The sequence below is a fragment of the Orcinus orca genome, chromosome 2 (genome assembly GCF_937001465.1).
Source record: "Orcinus orca chromosome 2, mOrcOrc1.1, whole genome shotgun sequence".
Classification (NCBI taxonomy): Eukaryota; Metazoa; Chordata; class Mammalia; order Artiodactyla; family Delphinidae; genus Orcinus; species Orcinus orca.
The window spans coordinates 75363201-75388549 of NC_064560.1; the positions used below are offsets into that span (position 1 = coordinate 75363201).

General features: G+C 47.8%; 1 protein-coding gene across 5 annotated transcripts in view; it reads right to left on the bottom strand.

Moving 5' to 3' along the window:
* ADAMTS17 (ADAM metallopeptidase with thrombospondin type 1 motif 17) overlaps positions 1–25349 on the bottom strand; it is a 353876-nt gene that overhangs the window by 176744 nt on the left and 151783 nt on the right. For all 5 annotated transcript variants that reach the window (XM_033431430.2, XM_049706098.1, XM_033431429.2 and 2 more), the window contains one exon: positions 16331–16436. In XM_033431430.2, the coding sequence (XP_033287321.1) occupies positions 16331–16436 (106 nt within the window). The remainder of the gene's footprint in view (positions 1–16330; positions 16437–25349) is intronic.

A 25349-nucleotide genomic window follows, 5' to 3' on the forward strand; every position in this document is an offset into this window, starting at 1 on the left:
GGTACCAAGTGCCCTGTCATCCTGTTCCTTTTAAAAAATAATCTTGATATTGGCCTTTATTTAAATGTCTGCTTTTGACTTGTGTTTACAGAAGAGATTAGTGTCAAATTTGGCAACCCTGACAGAACAGAGTCTAGCTGGTCTGAGCTGTGAGCTGTCAAAGGTGCAGCTGCCTGTCCTTGTCTTGGCCATTCCCACGACCAAAGGCTTTTCCTCCAGGTGAGATGTCAGGGTGAGTTCACTGAAGGCGGCAGAAGCCTCATGTATGACAAATATCACAGGTTTATCCCTCCTCCATTTGGAGATCTTCAAGAGAACACTAATTCTTTAGGAAAAGGAACTAACACTCTAATCCTTAATGCATAAAAGGAGACCGAGGCCCGGGCGCCAGCGGACCTGCAGGGGATGGGGCGGGAACATGTACCAAGCAGGATGGAGACTCGAGACCTCGGGGGTCACCTCACCCTTGGGTCACTTTTGCCCCTTGATTCTCAGCCTCGTGAGGCCGCCAGCTCCCTCTCAGCACTCACATCAGCACTGATTCCAGCTCCAGGGGCAACAATCACTGTATATGAGATTGGCGCCCCCAGAGGAGGGCAATGCTCCGAGGCAAGATTTCACATACTTGCCTCCTCCTCGCCCTCCAGCCCCAACAGATTCATTCTGGTCAATGTCACAGGCATATAAATATTTTTCTCAGCCAAGGATTTTCTTTTTAGGGCACTAGAAGGAAGACAGCAAGGGCAGGGGTAAGAGAACAAGCGCTGAAGGCAGTGGAAACAGTGACAGGCTGACCTGCTATGATAAGTGTTCCCTGGAACAAGGCTGTACTGTCCTCCAACAGGATGACAGGACCAACCCCAGACAACAGCCTGCCCTGTGATTCACCTTCCAGGCCCTGCTGCCTGGGCTATGAGGTCAAAAAAGGCAAACAGACCCACACACGTATGGACTTTCTCTGCTTCCACATTGTGATTTCTTTCTGCGCCACCCTAAGTGTCCGTGAATGTCACAGGCACTAGCGTTTCCAACAAGCCATATCTATGGCTGGTCAGGTCCCCGGGGCTGAGTGCCCATGCCCTCTCGCTCCCCATCTCCCCTGCTCCATTGGCCATCGTTCCATATGGCACCATAACCCATCAGCACAGATGTGTCCAAACCATAAAGGACCCTCTCCAAGTGGGAGGAAGACAAATGTGAAAACTCAAAGACTACAGCGAGTGAAGGCTTCCCAAGGCCCACTCATCCCAACCCGCTTCTGAAACAGGAGTGAGCTCTTGAGAAGCATGAAACACACCCAAATAACACCACCGTTTCCCTCCAATCTCCAAGTGCCTTTTCTCTTTCATTACAGGGAAGAGTCATGGAGATGGCACCAAACCAGAACCCGCTCAGGCTCCTTTTCAAAATGAGGTGAGTGTGCTGCCTAAGGATGAGGAAGCTCTGCATTTTCTATGCTTCCAGAGTCATCAGACAGTAGCTGGTCCACAACAGGGAAGGAGACCTAATAATGGCAGTAAATGAAGAATAACGGTCAGTATCGATGGTGAAATGAGGTGATGGATGCAAAGTGCTTCAAACAGCACACAGAAAGATGGAGGGCTCTGCTCCTGCAGCTGTAACAACGATGACCAGGAGGATGACAAATGCTCACATGAGTGAGGACAGGCCCTCAAACTTGGCTGTGTGTTCAAATCACCTAAGGAAGTTTAGAAAACTCTGGATGCTTGAATCCCACCTGCAGAAATCCTGACTTAATTGGTGTGAAGTGTGGCCTGGACACCTGCATTTCTAGAACACCTATAAGAAGAAGGTATTCTCTCTCTTATTTTAGACTTTTAATTTTGAAATTATTATAGATGCACAGGAAGCTGAAAGGAAAAATACAGGGGGGTTCTGTGCACCACCTGCCCAACCTCTCCCAATGGTAACACCTTGCATAACTACATTGCAATATCAAAACCAGGGAGTGAACATTGTTACAACCCATAGTGCTTACTCAGATCTCACCAGTTACATATGCACTGTGTGTGTATGTGTGTGTGTGTGTGTAGTTCTAGGCAATTTTATCACACCTGCAGCTGCCTATAACCATAATCACAGCCCAATCAAGAAGTCGTGGCATTACCACAAGACTACCCCTTTGTGGCCATACCCACCTCCGCCCCATCCTTCAAACCCTAACAACCACTAATCTGTCCCCCATTTCTATGTTACATGATGAATGTTATATAAATGGAATCGGGCAGTATGCATCCTTTTGAGACTGGCTTTTTTCACTCAGTATCATTCCCTTGAAGTTCATTCAGGTGTCTGTGTGTGTCCATAATCTCTTCATTTTTTATTGCAGAGTAGTATTCCATGGTATGGATGTATCAGTTTAACTATTCACTCACTGAAAGATATTTGGGTAGTTTCAAGCTTTTGGCTGTTATGACCAAAAGCTGCTATAAACATTCATGTACAAGTCTCTGGGTAAAAATAAGTTTTTATTTCTCTGGGATAAATGCCCAGGAGTACAACCAGTGGGTCTTAGTTTTAAAAGGAACTGCCAAACTGTTTTCCAGAGTGGCTATGCCATTTTACTTCCCCACCAGCAGTGCATGAGCAACCTGGTTCCTCTGCATCCCGGTCCATGTTTGGCGTGATTGCTGGCTATCTTGGTGTGTGTTCCATCAGCACCTGAAAGGAATGCCATCGGGCCTCCTGTTCATTCCCTACTGGTGATATCTGTGGGGCGGAAGGCACTCCCATGGGTTGCCTGGTGTCGCCAGGCCACCTTGTGCCGGGAGGCGTATGGGAGGGAGAAGCTGCTGAACCTGGGCCTCCTTGTGCCACTGGGACAAGGGCAGGGAGGCACAGGCCTTCGCTGCTGCTGCTGCAGCCAGCAGATTCGGTTGCCCGCTGTGTCCTGGCTGTGGGACAGGAGCTGGGGTTCACTGCTGCAGTGGCCCGCAGGTCTGCCAGCCCAACACATCCTGTGTATGGAACGGGTGTAGCGGGCTCCCCACAAGGTCTCGGTGGGCTCTGCCTTTCCCAGTCCACCAACCAAGAAGCAGGTTGCTCTTGGGGTTTATGTTTGTATCTGTTGATGGTTCCAGGTCGCAGACCTCTAGGTACCAAGTCCAGGATACATGGGAGGTATAAAGAAAGCCCTGGAACTCACCATGCTGTCGTTCCTCAGGTCCTAAGGTCCCCAGCCAACCTGGCTTCTTCTTTCCAGCTTTCATAGCCCTTTTGTTATTGTCTATTGAATCATTCCTAAGGTATTTGGTTGCATTTAAAGGAGAGGAGCAGGGAAAAGTTGAGTCTATACCAGCTCATTCCAGTACCAAAGCCAGCACTGGCTCCTTGAATGCTCTTAACCATGCTATGATGGAGGGAAAGTCAGTGTGCCCATTATTCAGATGGGGAAGCTGGGGGCACAGGGAGATTAAGTGATTTGCTTAACCTGCAGCAAAGTTGCCTTCAGGCTTTACTCCCTGAGGACCTGCATTAAAGCTGCAGGCCTGGGCTGCACATTTGGGCAGAACCTTGGAGGCCTGTGCCCTAGGGGACAGCATGGGCCCTGCCTTTCCCATGTGCCCCTTGACAGTCGCTGGCTGCACAGATGCCAGAGTACATGCTCTCCGGCAGAGCTCCTCCCTCTCTGGACTGTCACCACCTTCTCTCCATCCACAAGCAGACCAGGCCTCCCTAAGCCCCCTGTCACAGTCACTTCCTGCAGAGGACCTGCATCCTGTCCCACTGTGTCCCTGGCTCCCCCCACCCCACTCGTCCCTCCTCCACCGTCTCATGCTGATGCAGCCCCTCCAAATGCAGACCCCTCCCTCAGTGCCCATTCCCCCACTTCTGCCTCCTCTCTGAGGACTCTCAACATGGCCCTTTTATGGGGTTGACTGCCCTGTACTTCACGCTCCACAACAAATAGCCTGTTACATATGATCCTACTTTCAAATGCACCATAACTTTATATTATGATAATCCTGGTTCCATCACCTATAAGCTCCAGGGCTGTGGTGAGCTGCTTAACCTCTCTGTGCCTCAGTTTCCTTACCTGTAAAACAGGGAGAATGACAGTACTTACCCCACTGGATGGTGGGGAGGACTGAATGAACTAATGGCTGTAAAAATGGAAAACAAGCTTGTATAATAAATCTATGAAATGGATTACTGTTCAATGGGAGTGTATCTGCGCTGCCAGCTTTGTCTTGGGGTCTGGGCACTACCCAGATCCCGGTCTATTTTGTCCTTTATGTTGTGCAGGGGTCACAGGATCAACAAGAGGGTTTCATGTGAGTTCAGAGATCAGCTCAACCCTCCTCATCCTCCAAGAATCTTTCCTTCAACCCCCAGGCTGCAAGGAACTAGCTCTGTGCAAATACCCCAGAGTGAGGAAATCAGCACTACCTTGCGTGTTTCCAGAGAGCTCAAATTTTATGAACTTTCTTCACTACTAATAATCATGCTTTGAGTAAGGTTCAAGTTACAAGTTCAAATAACTGCAGCAGTATCCAGCCCACAGTCCCCCATATTTCCCATGAGGAGTGTTAAGTGTTTTGCAGAAAACTTGGTAAAATTTGCGTTTTACATTCTCTGCCTCTGTATGACCTGTTGGGGATGACTTGTCAGTAGATTATCGACTGACTTCTAGGATTGCCTCTTTTAATTCTGAGCACTCACAAATTGTCTGATAAGCTATCTGGAATCCTTCGACAAACATTATTAATATCCTAAGTCTAAACTGTATGCCATTTGTCTCATTTCCCTCTTGCATGACAGCATTTGCCTATTTTAGTCTTTAGCACCCCCTGCTTTCCCTCATTGCTCCTCCACGGTTATCAAAGCTGTTGGTGCTCTCATTTGCAAACAAGCTCTCTCAATCTGGGCCTAGAGAGCCCAAATCATGTGAAACACCTGGTTGATCTCTCATCACCTCCTCCATTATCTGGGTCTTCAGTTCCTACTGGTACAAGGTGTAGTGTACCACCTCTAAAGGGGTGCATGAAAACTGGGTGGGACTCTCTGGGCAGTCCAGTCATGATGAGTGTGCCCAGTGATAAAGGCAACTAAGTTACCAAAGCCAGCATCCCTCAGGTCTGGCTCTTCAAAACACAACGTGACCTTGGCTTTCAAAAGGGGTATCTTTACAACCCTCTGCAAATCTGCAAGTTTGAAAGTAGGATCACTTTGGGGGGCTCTTTAACTTTCTTTCCAGTTTGGTAACCAGCCCTCATAGTTTTCTTTCCTGAGCCATTTTTCACAAGAAAATGAATTTTGTAATCACCATGCAGGAGTTGTTATATATACAACAAGGACCAGAGAATAAGAAGTTCTGAAGACCAATGCTGGGCAATTGCCAGGCTTAAGCCCCCAAGGCCCAAGTGATTCAATTTCATGTTGCAGCCAGAAGTGACCAGGGTCCTGGACTTCAGGGCTCGCTCTAAACTCTCATATTCCAGAAGTTTCCACATAACATTTGGGGGCTGCACTTGTCTTCCAGACCTTGGGTAGTATCAGCAAATGTGGAAAGAGAAAACAAAGTCTTTGATATTAGATACAAAAACAATCAAAAGGCTGACTTGCCCGCTGTGTAATTCTACCAACGGGGCAACCCTGGGATGGACTCTGCACATGCAGGTCACTGGCAGCGAGGCTGGGAAGAAGTCGCCCTTAGGAAAAGCACAGACACTCATGGCTTCTTCCTCCAAACTGAGAATAAAAACTGAAAGGGAGACTGGAGGGGGCAAGACAGGAATGCCAGGATTTCAAGGCCTTGGGCTAAGGACCTCAGCTGCCCTTTGGGGATGTCAAAGACGACCACTTTGGGGGCTTTTCAGGAGCGTTTGACATTTTTGTTCAGTGTTTCAGTCCTGTTACTTCCTTCCATCTTTTTCATGAAACCCCCCATCTCACACGCAAACCAAATTCTGCTTGACCAGCGTGTTCCCGAACAGGTCTGTTGATAGCCATGAGTTTGACCTTCTGGAATTTAGCCAAAAATTTACCAGATTTTATGATACATCAAGTTAAATGTCTAGATTAGAGTGGGGTCTCTTTTAACAAGTAGTTTGTACCAACCATGACTACAAGGAAAGCTGGTCTCCAAGCTATAGAGGAAGCTGAATGGAAACACAGCATCGGCTCTGGAAGCCCGCTGAAGACTGGTCAGAGGCTGCTGGCACTGTATGGGTGGTAAATGAAGCACGGGTGGAAAGGGACCACAGAAAAGATTCCAAAGTCACGGGAAGAAAGCTATTCTAAAACCTCCCCCATAGACCAAAATCTTAAAAATGAAGAAAAAATAAGGTTTCTCCCTTCAACTCCATATATACAAATCTATGTTTATATGTGTACACACACGCACACACACACAGGTACAATATACAGCTAGAAGCGAGCACTGCACTAAGATGGGGCCGGCGGAAAAGGCTACCGCTTCGACATGCTTTAACCGTTCTTCTCAAAGTATCACGTGCACAGGCATCACCCAGCTGGGCTCGGACCCTGCATTTCTAACAGGCTCCTAGGTGACAAGATGCTGCTAGTCCTGGGACTACCCTCTGAAGAGCAAGGTGCTGGTGCAGTTGTAGTTAGTCTGTTTTTCCAGTCTGTCCCTGGTGCAGCGCCACACATGGGGCCGCCTCACTCTTTGCCAGATTCTGAATGGAGCATGGGATGAGGGAGCTCCAGGTGATAACCGTCAAGTCAGTAAGAACAGTTCAGGTTGGGGTGGCTGGAGGGGGGAACAGGAAAGGAGAGGGGTTCTGGGAGCTTGCTCTGCTGAGTAAGCCAAGCTCTACATGGAGCAAGCAGCCAGCAGCAAGCCGACCACCTTTTTCTTCATGGTAGCTCTCTCCTACTGCCGGAGCAGCTCCTGCCCCTCCTTGGTGACAGCAGAGCACAGGCCACAGAGAGGTACAGGGCCTTAGCTAATCCCGGTGCTCCCCCTACCACAGAGCCACCAACGCGGCCAACCACGGGTTTGTTAGGTGTCATTTACCCAGTAAGCACGTGCTCCTGCCTGGAAGGGTCCTCTGACCAGAAACCAATCTAAGCGTGCCTTGCGGTTATCGGCAGGCCACCTGTCACTTGGCCCTCACTGTGTCTGGAGCTGTCCCGTGGCAGGGGTCCTACTGGACCCACCAGGTCCTTGGTGTGAGTTTGACTTGGAGATCCACTGCTGTTTCTCTGCCCGCTTCTCTTTAACAACTTACCCGGTTATAAGCTAGCTACACCATGGCCCTGGTGTAGGCGCAGGTTCACCCCCTGCCCAAGTAACACTTCAGCCCCCACGTCACGGGGCCCAGCTTCTCCAGTGGCTGCCAGCCCCATGCCAGCATCAGCCTCTCCGGGGACTTTGGCAACCCCAAGATTTGTCCCAGCTCAGTTCAGAACTGACCAAGCCATCTTCTTCTCATTCTCTCTTTGCTCCTGATAATAGTGTCAGTGAATCACCAGGCTCACTTCATACCTGACCCTTCTTTGACACCACAGAAGCGAGCTGTGGTTAACAAGATGACGCCTTTGTCATGCTTCCAGTGACTCTTGGGGAAATTTAACAACCTCCCACATTCTATATCTATCTACTTATTTATGTTTTCTCCAAGACAGGCCATTCCCAGATCCTCACGCAGGCCCCTGACAACTACGCAGGCCCCTGTGCTCTGTTTTGTTGTCAAGAACAAAGTACATGATATCATGGCTCCCCCAGACCCCTCAAGCCCCTCTGCTGGTCCTGTCTGCCACCACCATCATCTGGCAAAACTATCACCTCCAGGCAAGGTAGGAGCACGCCCTCTGTGCCTAAAAATGGATTAGGAGAGGAGGGCTCTTTCCCAGAATGTGCCATTGACTGGGCTGGTGGCAAAGTTCCCAGGGACTCAGAGATGTGCAACTGCCCTCAGGTCTTTGGAATTTTCCATCAGCAGTGGGCAGTGGATGAATAAGGATTTCAGGCATGAAACCAAATACCTTGGGAGAATGTGGGCATGTGTAAGCCACAACAAAATACCATAAACTGGGTGGTTTATCAACAATAGAAATTTGTTTCTCACAGTTGTAGAGGCTGGAAGTCCAAGATCAAGGTGCCAGCACAGTGGGGTTCTAGTGAAGGCCCTTTCCTGGGTTGCAAAGGCTGCTTTCTCGTTGTTTCCTCACATGGCCAAAAGACAGCTAGTTAGCTCTCCAGCCTCTTCTTACAAGGGCAATAATCCCATTCAGGAGGGCTCCACCCTCTTGAGCTAATTACTGCTCAAAGGCCCCACCTCCACGTACCATCACTCTGGGGATTAGATTTCAACATATGAATTTTGGGGGACACAAACATTCCATCTATAACAGAGTACTCCATCTGTGGAGAAATTTGCCACCTCCCACAGTACTTACAAAACCCCAGTCATGTAAGCAAAAACTGTCTTTCCCAGTAAGGGTAAATCCAGTTACCAGAAGAGCCACATGGGGAGGGCTTGGCCTCAGCACGAGATCAGTTCAGTTGTATAAAAGGCACCACGCCACAGGAAAGGGAGGCCGTCTGCAAAATGAGGCTGAGATGACTTTGGACATCCCTTCCAGCTCTGAGAACCAGGAGAAAAGCCACTTAAGAGGAGCTGCCAGAAGCTCTGGTAATCTAACGAGGAAACTGCATCTCGTCTAATTCCTGGAATAGTCTGTAACGTAAAGAAGTTCTGAGGGGATTTCAAAATTTGGTTCTTCAGCCAAACTCAATTCACACACCCCCTCATCCCCCCTCCCCGCTCCCGTCCCACCATCTCCTCAAACACCATCTCGAACGACATCATTTCAGGTAAGGAAATCCACCAATAATTAAGGGCAAAGAATTCCTGGGGTAGAGACAAACATCCACACAGCTTGTGTAACCTTTCCTATCACAGTAACAAAACTCTGGGAGCAGCAGACATCCCAGATCCAGCTGTATTTCCCATCACGGCGATAACATCCAGCCAATAGCTGCTCGGACTGGCCACTCAGAATGCAGGTGGGAACACATCTGTCTGCTTGCTGAAGAGCTTTTAATGGTTTTCCCTTTGTTTGTCTTCCCTCCCAGGCCTGGCCTGGGCAGATTTGGGAAGACTGTGGTCAAGGTACTCTTAGGAACAGTGGCTCTGGGCTTTCCAGTCAAATGGAGGAAGTGTTGTCTCCTCACATTCAATCCAAGTCAGGGGTAAGACTCCAAAGGAAATCACAATAATTTCCCTGCAACTCTTCTTAATGCTGGGCAATGAGAAATCGCTCCCTAAGGCAGAGAAGCCATTTACACAGGACCACCAGTGACAAAGTTCCCTGCTGTTCTGGACACTGCACCTCCCATTGAAAATCATTCATCTGGGAGGGACCGGAAGGAAATTCTGCTTTTATGTGTCTGGGGTCGGGGCGGGGGGTGGAGAAAGGAGGAGAAAAAGGAAAGGCATAGCTGTTAGGAAGGACTCACTCAGGGCAACACGGAGCAGGGCTGAGAGATGCTGTGCCAGGTGCAGGCTCCACTGTGCCCACCCCGCAATCCTCCAGAAGTCACAAGTCATTCTAGCTCATCCAAGACTTGCGAAGGAGGGTGGCTTGTAAATTAATGTCAAAGACCTTACAATTTTCAGCAGCACATTTTTAAAAATAATAAGGAAAGTAAACGAGGCCTGGGTGTTTGATACAACTCTGGAATCTGGGTAAGGCAGCCGAGCCAGGGATGCTCATACACCTAGGAGATGGCACTCAGAAATCACTCCAAGCACCTCCGTGTGAAACCCAAGAGCCCTAACCACCACTGGCACCACCAATTAAGCTTCTGTCTGGGAGGGGAGCCTGCAGGAGGCCATAGGAGCTGAGTAGGGATGGAGGGTAAGACCCAGAGAGCCAGGGAGGAGTCCGTCTGAAAACCCAGTGTGGGACTTGCTTGCCCTAGAAGCAGCCCTTCCTGTAGACCTCCTGGGCTGGAAGGGTCCACCCTTTCTGTTCTGCGAGAAAGGTTGACCCATACACGAACACAACTGCCCTAATTCCAAACTAGAACAAAAGCACCCTTGCCCTCCTCCTGGGATTTCTAACTGGTTATGACATTTGCAGAAATCCTCTCTCCGCTGCACCTTCCTTATAAGGCCAGCCCATCTGATGTCTGTGCTGTGCCCGCCGGGTTACACGCCCAGGCAGAGGACTCGGCAGGCTGCCTGGCCGTCCTCGGGGGCTACCTACCTGCTCACATCCTGCCCATGTGCACACTGCGTTCCCCTGTACCGTACCAGGCAGCTCATTCTTAACATAGATCACAGGCAAATACTTCCCCTCTTCACAAATCTAGATAATGGCTTTCCTTACTTCCTGTTCTGGGATTGAGACAATTCCTTTCAGTTTGAATTGTGTTGACTCCAGTTATGAGAACATTTCCCCCAGAACAGCTGTCCCCTCCCTTTTCCTCTACTCCCCAGACACCTGCCCACCCTCTGCCCATAAGCCACGATCCCCAGGAATTGGACTCTGTCCGTGTTCCATGCTGCACCCCAGGCGAGCGTGTTCCCAGGCACACTTCAAGAGGACATCTTTCCCACGTCCACTGCCCTGAACTCATTTGCACAGCGTCACGTTCTAGCCGGAAACATCCAGAGTGCCTGGATCTAGCTTTTGATGGGTATCTTTATTGGGGGATACCAAGCTTCACCTGTGACCTGCCTGAACCAGGGATCCCACTTGTTACTTCAGGGCACGAGGTGGCCACCCACCTGCCCTCTGTCCTCAGGACTGAGCAGGAGGACAGAGTCCCTCCTCCAAGTGACATCAGCCAGGGCAGTGCTTCCACAATTGTGGGCTTGGTTCCGGGGTGCGAGGGGCGTTTGTGCGGGTCTGAGAACCCAGCTGTGCACCACACACTGTTGCAACTGGGTCTGCCTATAACTAACTGCATGTCTGCAGGTGCACAGGTGCACCAAACACAGTTCCTGGTTGCCAGGGCATTTGTATTGTTAAACCCCAGCCCCATGGTTCTCTCCACTTGGGAGTGTCTATGTACTCAGTACCTCAGCCCCCTGTGGGCCCTGCCTGTCCCCCTCCTTCTGTTCCTCCCCTTCCATTTCCAGGTCTCCCAGGAGGTGTCAGGTGAGAGATGACAGGACTACGCTTGCCTGTGGTGGCAACTTTCAGGAAGGCTGGGCCTTTCCTCACTTGACTCACCAGCCGTGAGCATATCTGCCTGGTACAGCTGCAAGAAGCACGGAATTCAGGGTGACCTAGAGAGGGGCGAGCTGGAGCCAGGAAAGCAGGATCGTATCTAGCACCACAGCTCAGCCCTGAGGGTGGCCTGGAGGGACAGGGTCTCGGAGCAAGAGATGGAAGCAGGAAGGTGGATGAGGCCGAAAGCAACAATAAAAGGTCTAGACCTCATGCTGGTGGCAGCTCCACCCTGGCTGCACCTGGCATCTCCTGGAGAGCTTCCGAGATGCTCCCTCCCCCAGAGGGGGTGGTTTAACTCATTAGGCTGAGGCTTCCAAGTGCCTCAGAGGCTCCTCTCCTGAGGCGGGGCCCAGATGTCATATCTGCTGGGTTCCCAAGTTTCCATGAAGACAGCATTTTTCAGAGGCCACAGGCAGATCCAGCTGACCAGAGGAGAGGTAAATTCCAGAATGGAAAGACCCAAGAAAGGGCATATGGAAGTCAGGAAAAACCCCAGGAAGAGCAGGTGGGGAGAGGCGCAGCCCCCGTACAGGTAGTGAGGGCCTGAACATGGGGTGTGGCTCTGGGGCCTGTCTGGAGCTGGAGAGATCACATGGTTTGGACTGACTCTCAAGGCAGGTGTTGATCTGGCTCAGGCTTATCTAACAGAGCCTCCTAAATCCGACAGAAGCAGAGATTCATTTTCTGCAAGGGAAAGCTCTTTGTTTTTCTGAGTGGGTGGCCGAGTATGCATTAAGTGGAGTCCCTCCCCTCTCTCCCCACCCCACCTGCAAGCCCTGTGCTTAAACACCTCCCAGGTACTGTCTTACCTGATTGAGAAGCACGCTGGGTTTCCCCAGGCACCAAACAACCAGTTGAGACTTGGTTCTGTGCCCTCCTGGCCTCCAACTGCACTAGGGAGAGCTCTTGTCAATCAAATGTCTCCCCTGGGCCTTATCATGCTGTATTAGACCTACTTTCCCCAAAGCAAAAGGCACTCTAACCAATTTTCATAGAACCATTTACTTTCTTTCTTACACTATAAAAATTCCAAATCATAGCAAACAATATCCTCTAAAAACAATATCCTCTAAAAATCCAACAGACGTATTAGGCACAGTCACTTTAATGCTATACTAACGTCACTACCTAAGCTCTCCTTGATCATTAGGGTGTCACTGATTTTGTTTTTTATTTTTCTCATGGGCAGTCAGCATGTACCTGAGCTTCTGAGGAGAGTTCTTCCCATGAGCAATAAGGGTTGAGTTTGCCTGAGAAAAATGAATGCTTCGAGCTCTCCCCCTTTCTCTCTAAAATCAAATAGTGATAAACATCTTGGACACTGAGGTCCACCACAAGGCATCCTGGTTTCTTGAGGGAAAAAACCTGGGCAGAGTTGGCCCAGCTGGGCTGTTTCCCCCATGTCACTGATTCCATCATAACCAACAACAGTGGCAACTATGGCCCCCTAAAGTGAAAGAGGTCCATCGAAGACATCTTCTCATGCTCAGGACCATCACTTTCTCATGGTCACTGTGGGATGAAGAAAGGCACAAAAACAGCTTCATTTTCCGCTGGGTTTCCCAAGCTACCACAACAAGACAGGGAGACAGGTGCCTTCCAAAGCTCACACTAGGTGAACCAAAAGGTGGGGGGCAGCCGCCTATCTGGCAGCCTTTCATGGGCAAGAAGGTAACTAAGGTCATAGGTGCTCATTTAAAAACCCCAAAGCTGCTGTCAGCAAGGCTGCCCCACAGACCCAGCTCATCCTCCAGGCAGGAACACAGAACAGCCCCTTCCCAGGGTCTCCTCCACGACTGCCATTGGGAATTGCAAATCCTTCAGTTCCTGTCTAAAGCCACGGCTGGAGTCTTTTCTACCCTACTTCTTTACCAGGGTAGATATTCAGAAAACTGCCAGTCTCACCCACAGTACTTGCGTTTCCTAGGGAAACCCCTGTTGAGGACACATTTGGCTTTCTTCAGCCAGCTGTATCATGCCATTTTTTGCCCTCTCTGCCTAGGCTGCTGACAAACTGAAAGTACCTTGGTTTTTGGATAATAACAAGCTCTCTTCTTTATTACCTATATTTTGTAATTTGGATCCTTATTTTAATGGCCCTGTTGCATGGGTATATTATCATACAAGTGATCCCAAATCATTTTAGGTAGAGACTAGAAAATTTTTTAAAGTAATACTAGTTTCCTAATCTATAAAGTAAAAGCTAATAATACCTGCCTCACAGGACTGATTCAATAATACAATGAATGCACAGCATCTAACATAGTACCTGGTACATAGCAGGTGCTCAGTAAATGAGATCTGATTTGACTTAAACATCATTACTTTATAGTTAACCTACATCCAAAGCAGCATTATTGATGTTACCATGGGAAGAGTTTTTCATTTAATTTATAATTTAGAACTTATTTTACTGCAAATTGGATTGGAGCCAGTTCACAGCACCAAATAAATTATTTTTGAACTACAATATTTGAAATAAAACCATGCATACAAACAGATGCTAGAAAGAGGGAGAAAAATTCCATACTACAATGAGTTAAATGTTAAAAATGAGCCTTACACTTAGCTTTGTGTTTTCTGAAAGCCAGAGCAAAAATGAAATCATGTTAACTTACGCAACTCTCATCATCTGATAAACGGCATGTGTAGCTCCTACGGAAAGTGACTTTTTCTCCTAACATTGGGATCTGAGGGTAAGTGCTCACACTGCTCCTTACAGGAGGTATATTGAGTACAGAGCAGAAGGGCTGCACCCATGCATGCCCACGTGCAAAGGCACACACACACACACACACACCCTTCAAAAGAGATCTTTACTTTTCAGTATTAAATGGTTAGGAACTGGAGGGTGAGCTCTCTGGGGATTTTCCAGGGTTACACAGAGGGGTGTTCTTTATTGTTTTCTAAAACTTTCACCAAGAAATTTTGTTGGAGAGCATGGACCAGTGGCTCAGATCCACAAAGAAAACCATCCATTCTATCTCAGTTCACACACACTTAAAGAAACATGGAGTTAAATTACTCCTCCCTATTCCAAAATATAGACAGTTTCCAGGTTCGCATCTGTGAAGGAGCCTGGCCAGTGGCTTTCCTGAGAGTGCAGTCTGGCCTCTACCTTCCCAAGCCTCCGCACAGCCTCTCTGGCTGCTCTGAGCCGGGTGACCAGAGGGGTCCGTGGATAGTGAGACTGTGGCTTCATCCTTGGGGGATCTGCTTCCCAACACTTTCAAATAATCAGAGACAAGAGACTTCTCTGGGAAAACCATAATCGCCCAACTAGGGGCAGGACCAAATGCTACCAGGATTTCTTGGCTTTGATTAACAATACGGTGTTTGTTTTTGCAGGTAATTAGAGTTCAGTAGCAAGCTATAAAGAGTCCTCCAAGAAATTCTAAACAGACTGTAGCTAAAGGCTACTGGAATATGACTGAATCTAATCATTCATCTGCAGACCTCCCGTGTTAAGATGCCAGTGTTTGATACAGCACAACCGCACAGATCAGGGAGGAACGGCACTCTTTGTTCTTAATGCCCAAGGAGAAAAGGCAGCCCCTGTGTGCTCACATGCGGAGGTGACTGCTGCCATGGGATGCAGCAGTTCACGTAAATATATCTCTTCAAAGGTCCGCACAACCTGTGTGTTGGGAAATGTTTTGACAACTCTGCATTCTCACAACTGTTAGGGGTTGATTCCGCTGTACTATGATGGGCTGGGTGGGGCATTTGATAGTGAGAAGATGTTTGCCAAAGCCATACTCATTTGTACTTTTCTTTCAGCAACCACTATTGGGTGGGGTTTTCTAGTTGGTTTTTTTTTTTTTAACAAATCTGAGATATGAATACAAATTTGATTACAAATAATTTTTAAAAATTATTTTCTAGTAGTGTAGGCAAACTAGTATGCGTATTTCTGAAATACTGTCAAGATGAAATAAATGTGTACGTAGAGATAACCACTTATCTTGCTTCTCTTGGCCAATAACATGTTATTTTCCCCTTAGTCCCAGGAAATACACATAAGATTATTTTCATTCTCTGTACTCACATCATGATAGCCAACAGGTACAGAAAAGTCAACAACAAACCCATCTACAGGAGTGAAAAAAATTAAAATGGGACCAGATAAACAAAGCAAGGTAAAAACATCAAGCCACAGATATGGCTAATACTAGGGGAAAACAACCGCTTTTGTACTCCTTATTCATTGCCTCTACTCTTCCAGAAGCTTGAGTTCACCTTTAGGGTTCCAGGCATCTTACTATCTCGGGCACTGGGAAAACTTTACAATATATATTTTTCCCCAAGAACTAGATTTCCATTTAATTTTGTTCTCTTCGGTCCAATATAAATTTTTCCATTGTTTTGCATGCTTTGGCCTCCTCAATTTATTTATTTAAAGTTCTTAAGCAGTCATATCACAATGTTTCCTTCAGAGAAACATAAAACAGACACCTACTCCAGGAGAAAGAGTAAACCCTCGGGCCACAGTTTGAGAGTCAGCTGGTTTTCTGCCCCCTGAGACTTCCTGCAGGTGATCTCAGCCTTGGGCCAGCCATTCAACCCCTCGGACCTTCTTTTTCCTCATCTAAAAAAACCAGGAGGCTGCCTCGGATTCTCTCCACATCATCTTTGGGCTCTAAGGTTCTGTGGTTCTTTCCTCTTCAAGGGAAGAACTTCCATGTGCAAAGGCAATAGCTGATGATTCTTTAAACTAAGACACTGACTTCTACCTTCAGAAAGTTGGACTTTGAAACTGGCTGAAAAAAAACAACAACCCAGAAATTCAATAGCACAAAGATAAATCCCATTATTTGAACGGCATATTTAGAGTGGATCAAGATCATGATGGTTCGGGAAAGGGGATACAACTCACGACAACACTGAGAAAATCTCTTCCCTTTACAGCGTGTGCTTTAAGAACAGACTTAAAGCAAACATCAAATGAGCATTTCCACACTCAGAGACAGTCTGTTCTGTGATCTCTTGGGTTCCCTGAAGGGTTGGGACCCAGGCTTGCTGGCCTAGGTCCTTACTCTAGAGGAAGCAAAGGCATTCAGCAGCACTGTTTTAGAACTTCCAGAATTTGAGTGAAAAAAATATGTATTCAGAAAAGCATTTAAAGAGGCAGAACAATCCAGAGTCTGATACTTACTTGTGGCCCAGCTCATGAGCGATGGTAAAGGCCAAATTGAGGCCATTGTCTTCGGCAAGCACACATTTCCTCTTAGCACTGCACACACCTCCTAAGTAAGCAATTCCTGCAGCAGAGACACAAAACACATCCTCTTCAGAATGTGCGAGGCCCTGACCTCGCAGGGCAAATCCACATGGTCAACATCACACATCATCAAGAGGGGCAAACGGGGGCGAGGATGACCATGGGACTGGACCTGTCATTCCAGAGCTCATATGGAGACTGGCTGGTGTGTGATGCTTTTGTATTCGCCTAATAATAATAATAATAGTAATAATAACCACAAACATCTCTCAAGCATTTAACATACGTCAGGCAACGTGCTGAGTGGTTTACACAGATTATCTAATGAAGTCCTAGTTACCCGGGATGGAGGCAACAGAGAAACTGGGGTTCAGAGAGAAAAGGTAACTTTCCCAAGGTCACCTGGACTGGCACCTGGTGCTGGGATGCTGAGCCAGACCTGTCCAACTTCAGCATCCAGGGCTGGGACCAGGTGAGGCCAAAAAGTCGAGGCACCCAGTGCGCAAGGTTCAAGGAGGGTGTCCCTCTCAGGAGCCGACCCTGAGAGGGATGGAGGGCCTCCTCAAATTTCGCACCCTGGGCACCTCCTTCTCTCACCCCAGTCCCGGCCCTATTAGGGTTAATGCTCTCAGGGGGTGAGCTTGGATCCGGACCGGGACTCACAGAGAGCAGAGGCCACGGAAGGTGCAGAATGTTCAGAAAAATGTTTCAGGAGCCCTGAGGAGGACGAGACCGGGGCCCAGGAGCAATGAAAGACGCTGGAAGAGTACGGGCCTGGAAGCCATTCGGGAGGATGGGTCCCACGGCCCAACTCGCTCAACTCTGCACAAACATGACAGGGCCCAAGGACCTTCCCTGAGATGGGAGGATCAAGGCAACCGGGCGGGTACCAGACTCAGGAAAATGGTGTGAGCAAGGGGGTTGGGTACAGAGGACAGGAGGCTGCCAGCCTCTGGTGGACGATGGCAGTGCTCCAGAGGAGAGAGATTATTATGGCAGAGAGGCGCGTGTGAACAGGATGGGGGCCGTGGACGGACCAGGCACAGCTGAAGAACGCTGGGCATCAGCTGTGCACAGGCCACACATCTCCAGGCTGACACTCCAGAGCTAATACTGCCCACGGCAGCTCTCCACACTCCCTCTTAGCTCTGCACCCAGGAAGGACATCACTACGACCCAGGAATCCCCAGGATATATCTCAACAAAGCCAGAGTCCAAGAACACCGAAGGGCTTGGGATAGAACTTGAGTACTGGTGGCGTCTGACTCCTCACTATGTCCTGTGAAATGAATGAGTGGCTGGTGGCACAGGGGGCCGTACGCCTGAGCAGGCTCAGTGTTGCCCTCGCTGTGAGCTCACAAGGGGTGTGGGGCAGGCAGTGGCTCTGCTGGCTATTGGTGTCTGGTGACCAGGTGGATAGGGACTCTGCCCGCCAGCCCAGTGCCCTGGAAGGGCTGTGGCCACCCGAGTGAGGGCACCTGTTCTCCACCCAGAGACACTACCCACTGCCAGGCTGCACGCTACTCCCTTTCACTAATGTGCCGGAAGTGTCTCAGAAGCTGACAGCGGCCCTGCAGGCACAGGAGCCGAGGAGGGAAGGAGCTGGCACAGGAGAATGAACAGGGGGATTAATTAATTAAAAATGAACCTCCCTCCCTGCTCCCAAAGAGCTAAACCAACATCCTATTTGTTGACATTAAAATCAAGCTGGGGCGGACCTCAGCCACACACAGGGCACTCCCCTGCAACCCCTGCAAGGGGCAGACAAGCTTGCACACCCCGGCTCAAGGGCTCAACTCACACTCAGCAAACTGAGCTGGGCACCACAGCACGTACCTGCTTTTATTTGGAAGCATGCAACACGCTTGGCCAAGGTTGAGGAATTTTTTTTTTTTTTACAAAAAAAGAAAGAAAAAAAGGAAATGTTATTTGGCCTCAAGATGTGTTTTTTGCATATGGGCATCATAATTCAGCAATACAGACTATGGGAAGGATGAAAATACAACCAGAAAGGACACGATCTGCCCTTTCTGATATCGTTGAGGTCATTATTACAGTTTTGTTTAAAAATGCTTTGTGGGTTGCTGCAGAAAGTCCAGCAGTGAGTAGTCGGAATGCTTCCACACGGCACTGATGGCATACGCATGCCACGCACACACACTCAAACGCACACCCAGCCATACCCAGCCTCCTGGGTCAATGAATCAATCAGAAACAATCAGATGTGCTCGCCCCGGAGGAGTTGTCTGGTGAGGGGGAAAGAGAGACATCCAAGGCCAGCTGTGCTGAGCTTGCTGTCCCAAAAGTGCCTGCTGAACCAGCAGACTTTAAATGCCACAGAAACGCATCCCCTGGCCTCGGCTACACTCGGCACCCGGAACAGGCATCCTGAGTTTCCACTCTAATTGGGTAACATACAACACTAGGGAAACAGCTAAGTAGAAGGCCTTCCAATAACTGCATTTTCATTTTTCCAGGTGCATATGATTTTATTTTCTTACTAGAAAACAAAGCATTAGTTTATTTATAAGAAATGCTTTCACACAAAGGTGGATTAAGGTCTAGTGCTTTTAAAGGTTTATTCCAATCGTGGATAGCCCAGTCATAAAACCGAGCAAGGCAAAACACGTCAACAAAAACGGCCCAGAAAATGGAGCACGGGAGCTTGTGTGTTTATGAGCGACGGTGTGAAAATGCTTAGAACTCACAAAACAAAGTCTGGACAGAATCCCAGATTGTTGTAAAAGTAAGAGCGGCAGGGTATAGATGGTAATTAAACCAGGAGCTGCAGCAGAAAACAAAGCCCACCACTACTCCATGTTTTCTGGAAAGAAACAGCAGTCTAGAGAGGAGAGTGTGATGGAGACGCAGAGAAACCCCAACTCGTCAGGCTGCAAAGGCACCAACCTGGAAACCCCGCCCAATCCCACCTCAGCACTTGTCAAGAAATGAGGAAAAACCAGTTTTCTCTGCATTGATTTTTTTCTTTTAATTAAAAAAAGGAAGTCTGTAAACACAGGTTCTGCTAATGTCCATGCTGAAGCTGTGGAAGCAGAGGAACCTTCTTAAGTAACTGGAATTCCCCACACAGATAGCAAGGATTTCTCAGACCCTAGAGTGGTTCTTTCAATGGTTTCAGTCTTCCATGATTTAAAATTCTCCACCAGAGAAATAAGAGTAGAACTTATTTTTGAAATTTTAAAAAAACATCAATTCCACATGTTTACAGAGCTCCTTGGAACAAAAGTGAAGCAGAAAGGCAATTGGCATTTATTACGGTTCTCTTCACAGGCAAGCGCTGCTCTGCATGCTTGGTCCTCCCTTATTTGGAAGGTATTACTGGCCCCACTTTACAGACAGGGAAATGAAGGTTCAGCATCCAGTTATGTAGCTGATCAGGGCCCAGACTTGGGTACAAATGCAGGGTTATCTTTCTCCAACACCCATGCTCCCCCAGTTAAACCCTGGGCCTCCTGCACCAAAGCTTTGGTAACCAGCGACGACGATAAGCTTGGAGGATTTAGAAGATTTTTGTAAATCGTAATGTGTATTTATGCTGAGATGTGGGTGGGATACAGTAAAGGTTTCATGTGTTTAAGTCCAAATGTTTTTAATCCTAAAGATAAAAAGACTCGAGGGATATGTGCAGCCACATTAACAGTAGTTACCTCTAGGACATGGTGAAGTCATTACAGATCTTTAATTTTTTTCTTCTTTTTTTGACTTAAACCTAGTACAGTGAATATGTACTCGCTATGAAAGTTAAAGTTATTGGTAATATTTCATTTATTCAAGGTGACATATAGCAGAGGCCAAGGTGGGAGACTAATAAAAAAAAGTAACAACAACAAAAACCCTCCGGATTTTGATTCTGAGTGTACAGCCCGTAAGGCAGCAGATAATGAAGGAAGTTTATAGTCAACACATAATTGAGTGTGTGCTTGTATCCTAAGGGCAACTCTCTCCACCTCTACTATAACCCTGGCACAGATTAGGTAAGCAAAAGTCTGAAATACTAGAGGTAGAAATGGAGGGCTGTAAAGTGTTCTTCTGATGCCTGAAGAAGTATATTTAATTCATCCCAAAGCAGATCACATCCACCAGAGCCTCCTGACCCACCTTCCCAGGCAAATCAACTCAGTGTGGACACTCTCTCTTCTCCATTCTCTTCTTTTTCTTGGTAGGAGCACAAGCTTGGGGAGCAAATTGGGCGAGGAGGTTTAATTATTTTCTTTTTTAGTAGAAAAGTATGTGGTGTAAGCACATAATTCTTAAATTCAGAGTTGACCATATGATCCTTTCTAGATTTAAGGTATAAACAACACCCAACTGTATAAACTCTGGTTTATCCAGCAAATTGTCTGTGTAAACAGTTTACAGCTGTTGGCCCTGTTGCCCATTACTCAGACCTTCTCAGGCTCTGCCTCTGAGAAAGACAGTCAACTTGCTTCCACCAGCTGCTCAACAAACCAACACCATCATGGTTATCACTGGTACACCACGCTGCCTATTATGAGAAGGCAATTTACATCTATTCTCATGGCAATCACAGTGGTTGAGATTGAGTTTCATGTTCAGGCTCATCCACAAGTTCTTGTGCTCTTGGAAACTCACTAAGTGGTTGGAGGTATGATCTGAATTTGTGAACGGCATTAGAAACAAATGTCTTAGAGCCCAGGATGTGACAAATGAAAAGTAACTACAGTCTATTCTTGTTACTCACGGTACTTAGATTCTAAAAATTTGCCGTGAACCAGGCGAACCATGCTGGAATATAGAACCATTGGTCCTAGGGGAAATACAGGATTTGGTTCCTGTGAGCCTCTGGTCACATTTTTTCAAGTCACACATAACCTTGTTTTATGCGTGTTTCTGTATAAAGACACCTTACTCAATATATATCGTTGATTCATTAACATTGAACTCAGAGCCAACAGTCCTATAACTCATGCCTGAATGAAGATCATCTAGTATTTTTCTCTGCAAGGCGCATGGCAGCCTTCTTGAGCTTCAAAGCACTAAACAGCACTTCAGCACTATCTTTGGAGGCCATTCAAAACAGCAAAATCACCACAAAAAGCACAAAAATACGAAAAACAAGGTGTCAGACAGACCTCAAAAAGGATGTTTATTCACAGCATGAGAGCTGAAACAAGATGGCAAAATACTGCCTTGTTTGATATCTGCTGGGAACCTGCCTTGGGTGACTCAAATATTTCACCACTCTGCATGTGTCTGCAAATGACTACAAAAGTGCTGTAAGTATTGATTTTGGAGTTCCAAATAAACTTTAATGACTAGGTGAATTCACACATGCAGAGTCCATGAATGAGTAAAATTAGCTGTATTCTCAAAAATCGTGTCCTATTCTCAGGCACAATGAAGTCTTTATCAATTGCAATGAGGAAATTCAATTTTCATTTAAGCTTACGTATCCTATATATCCTGCTTATATTTCCTGACTCTATACTATCTAAATTATTTAACTGGCTCAGGCCCTTCTCCTCTGCAATTTTGCTTCTGTGTTCTCTGAGGTCAGTGGTTCACAGGGTCACTGTAAGTCACTAATCCCCTAAAGGATTCTGCACAGAGTGGACTGGAGGACAGGTATAGTTTCTAACAAATTGGGAAAGAATGTTAATGGTAAGGGCAGGAGAGGGACTGTGGAGCACTGCTTTCCAGACCAGCCTGTCCATGGCTTTCTGCCCCAGCTCAGTGCCTCCATCCCCCAGGGGCATAGCTGGATAATCCCTCCCAGACCCAGCCTTGTCTTAGCAATTCCACCACAAGTAGGAATCCCTGTCTCCCTGCTTCTCTTCTTCTGGGTCCCTTGGGGTTGGTCACAGTGGAAGGAAGATGAGTTAGTCAAGACCTTTGTCCCTACACCATGGACAGGGGAGGCGGCAATGGCTTAAAAAGAGGCATTGGTTCCCTTCTTAAACATGGGCACTGCAGAAGCTGTCACTGCAATTCAAAAATGTCCATGCCCAACACCTATCTAACCTAGAAGAACACTGACAAACTGAAAACTCAGCAACTTACTCAAGGTTAAATGAAGTGGTAAATAGACAAAGCGTGACGGTAATAGCTTCCAAGTCTGATCATTGAAGGGCTCACATGCTCAGTTTTGAAACTTAATACCAAGTTAGAGCAATCAAAGCAGTGTGCTACATGCATAAAGATAGACATTTAGATCAACTGAATAGAACCGAGAGTCCAGAAATAAACCTTCACATTTATAGTCAATTGACTTTTGACAAGAGTGCCAAGACCATCCAGTGGGGGGAAAGAAGAGTCTTTTCAACAAATGGTGCTGAAACAAATGCATACCCACATGCAAAAGAATGATGTCAGATATCCTTCTTTAGATCATATACAAAAATGAACTCCAAATGGATTATAGACCTAAACATGAGCTAAACCATAAAACTCCTAGAAGAAAACAATTAAATCTCTCTGACCTTGGGGAAGGCAAAGCCTTCTCAGATGTAACACCAAAGGCATGAGTGAGGGAAAAAAATCCCACGTCAGTGTGTTCACCAATGCAGAGAGGCTCCCCTTGCTGCCCCACCCCAAAGGAGAATGGCCGGGTCGGGGCTGGGAGTGAGGTGGGGAGGTGCAGAGTTCCAAGCCAAGCAATGAATGTGCTGATACATCCCCAAGGAAGCTGCCCAGCCATCCCCCCTGCATTATGGTTCCCTGCTAACTGGGAACCATCCCAGCAGCCTCTGTCCCACAGGCTACCTCATGTAGCCAATTCAAATGCCACATGAGTTGCTGCTTTGTGTGTATGGGGGTGTGTGTGGGGGGGGTTCTTGATTGTGGTCAGAGCCAGGAAAGACCACGTGTGCTGTGTTGCACTCCCGCTTAGAACAAACATGCCCTCACTCTGGGCGTCCCAGGCATCTCCAGGATCTAGAGCTTTAGGAAGAGATGCCACCCCTGATGAGGGAAGCACACAGAAAGTCCCCACAGAGGACTCAAGGGTAGCTGGGCTAAAGCTGCAGCTCCTACAAGATGAATTGAGTGAGTGAAGTATAAACGGAGCAGTCAATTCCCCCTGGGGTTTACAAATTGGAAGCAAAAAAGTTTATCCCAATGGTTTGCTGCACTCTGTGGAAACCAAAACATACTGGGAGATGGGGAGGGAAGAGAAATAAATAACTGTTGACATTCAACAGACCACAGCCAGCTTGAGCCAAATGCACGGAGACGTCGTGCAGATTTCCTACCTTCCAGGCAGGATGGCACTTGTGTCTGGGGGGGAAGGGGATCCCCAGGGAGCAGACAGGATTCCTCAAATGACCAAGGTGCCGCTCCTTGGAGGGCCCCACAGAGGCTCAGTGGCTTCTGCACCAGGACCGGATGCCCACCAGAAAGGGCCCCCAGCAGGTTCACCTCAGGACATCAAAGGAGGGAGGTCTGTGCGAAGATCCTTGAAACCCTTTTATTTTGACGAATACTTCATGCAGTGTTTCCTAACTGTCTGTATGTTACAGCGTCATTCCAGGCACGAGATCCTAAGGTGAACAAAAGCAGTGCAGGCCAAGGGAAAACAGCCCCAAGAATACCATTCCAGCAAGAAGACAGGGAGGCAGGTGGAAAGGTCAGCAGAGACTTTATAAATCAAGCTCAGGGCCTGAAGGGTGGGTGCTGGGGTCTCTAAAAGACCCCTGCCCCAGTGACCTGTGTCCAGATCTAGGCTCTTGGGAGAACAGACAATGGAGACTAGAAATGGAGCTTGCCCTGAGTCCCCTGCTACTCCCCTGCACTCTCAGTTCCCTGCTCTGGGTCGACTCTCACAGCAGAGGACCATCCCCCTCACAGAACTGTGCCCTCATTCTCACTTTTGGTCACTTAGCAAACATTTCTGGGTACCCCGGCCACAGTTAACTCCTCATGTGGGAGTTTGCTGGCAGCACCCATGAGTGCAGAAGTGATGCAAGCCTTCGAGTTCCATTTCAAAGACCTCTGAATCCCTGAGTGTGCTCCCTGAGCATGAGAGAGGGTAACACGTCTTCTAGCTTTTGCCATTCTATAGCATGATACCTACCAAGCCTGCTTGATGTCTGCACCTCGGCAACCTCTCTCGTGTGTGTACATGAACGCATGTGGGTTTCTGCATGTGCACACATGAATGTGCATGCCTACACATGGTCCTGGGAAGCCACCACCAGACCATATTTCTGTAAACTGGAGCTATGAAGTGGACGTCCACACTCCTACAGTAAGGGACCCTAGTGAATTTTAGAAGTTTTAATACAGTCACATTTTCTCATCAACTTCACCATTTAGCATTTATTTTTGTCAATAATTCACAAAGGAACTGTGCTAGTCCTCCTTCCACAGCTTTAAGACTCCTCTATCTCCCTCTCTCACTATCAAATTTACCCTTCACTGGGGGTTAGGATATCCTCCCTCTCCCTTGGGAAAGTTGGGGTTTGGGGAGCGGGGGGCATGATGTGTTTTCCTTAAAAATTATCTTGGGGGGCTTCCCTGGTGGTGCAGTGGTTGAGAGTCCGCCTGCCGATGCAGGGGACACGGGTTCGTGCCCCGGTCCGGGAAGATCCCACATGCCACGGAGCGGCTGGGCCCGTGAGCCATGGCCACTGAGCCTGCGCGTCCGGAGTCTGTGCTCCGTGACGGGAGAGGCCACAACAGTGAGAGGCCTGCGTACCGCAAGGAAAAAAAAATTATCTCAGTCATGTGCGATGTGGAAAATGAGACAACTAAGGCTTCCCGGGCCAGATATCCCAAAAGCATATCTGAGAGTGTATGTAAGTGTGCCCTGCAGAAACTCAAGTGCTACCTGGGAAGAGGAGCACTCAGACTGTGCACTTTGAGTCATAATCTCTCTCAACAGTCCTGTCTGAATTAAATTTATAAGAGCAGCCATAGGCAGGGAGTGAGGGAACACCACCAAATTATGATGACAGCTGGAGCTGGGAAGAAG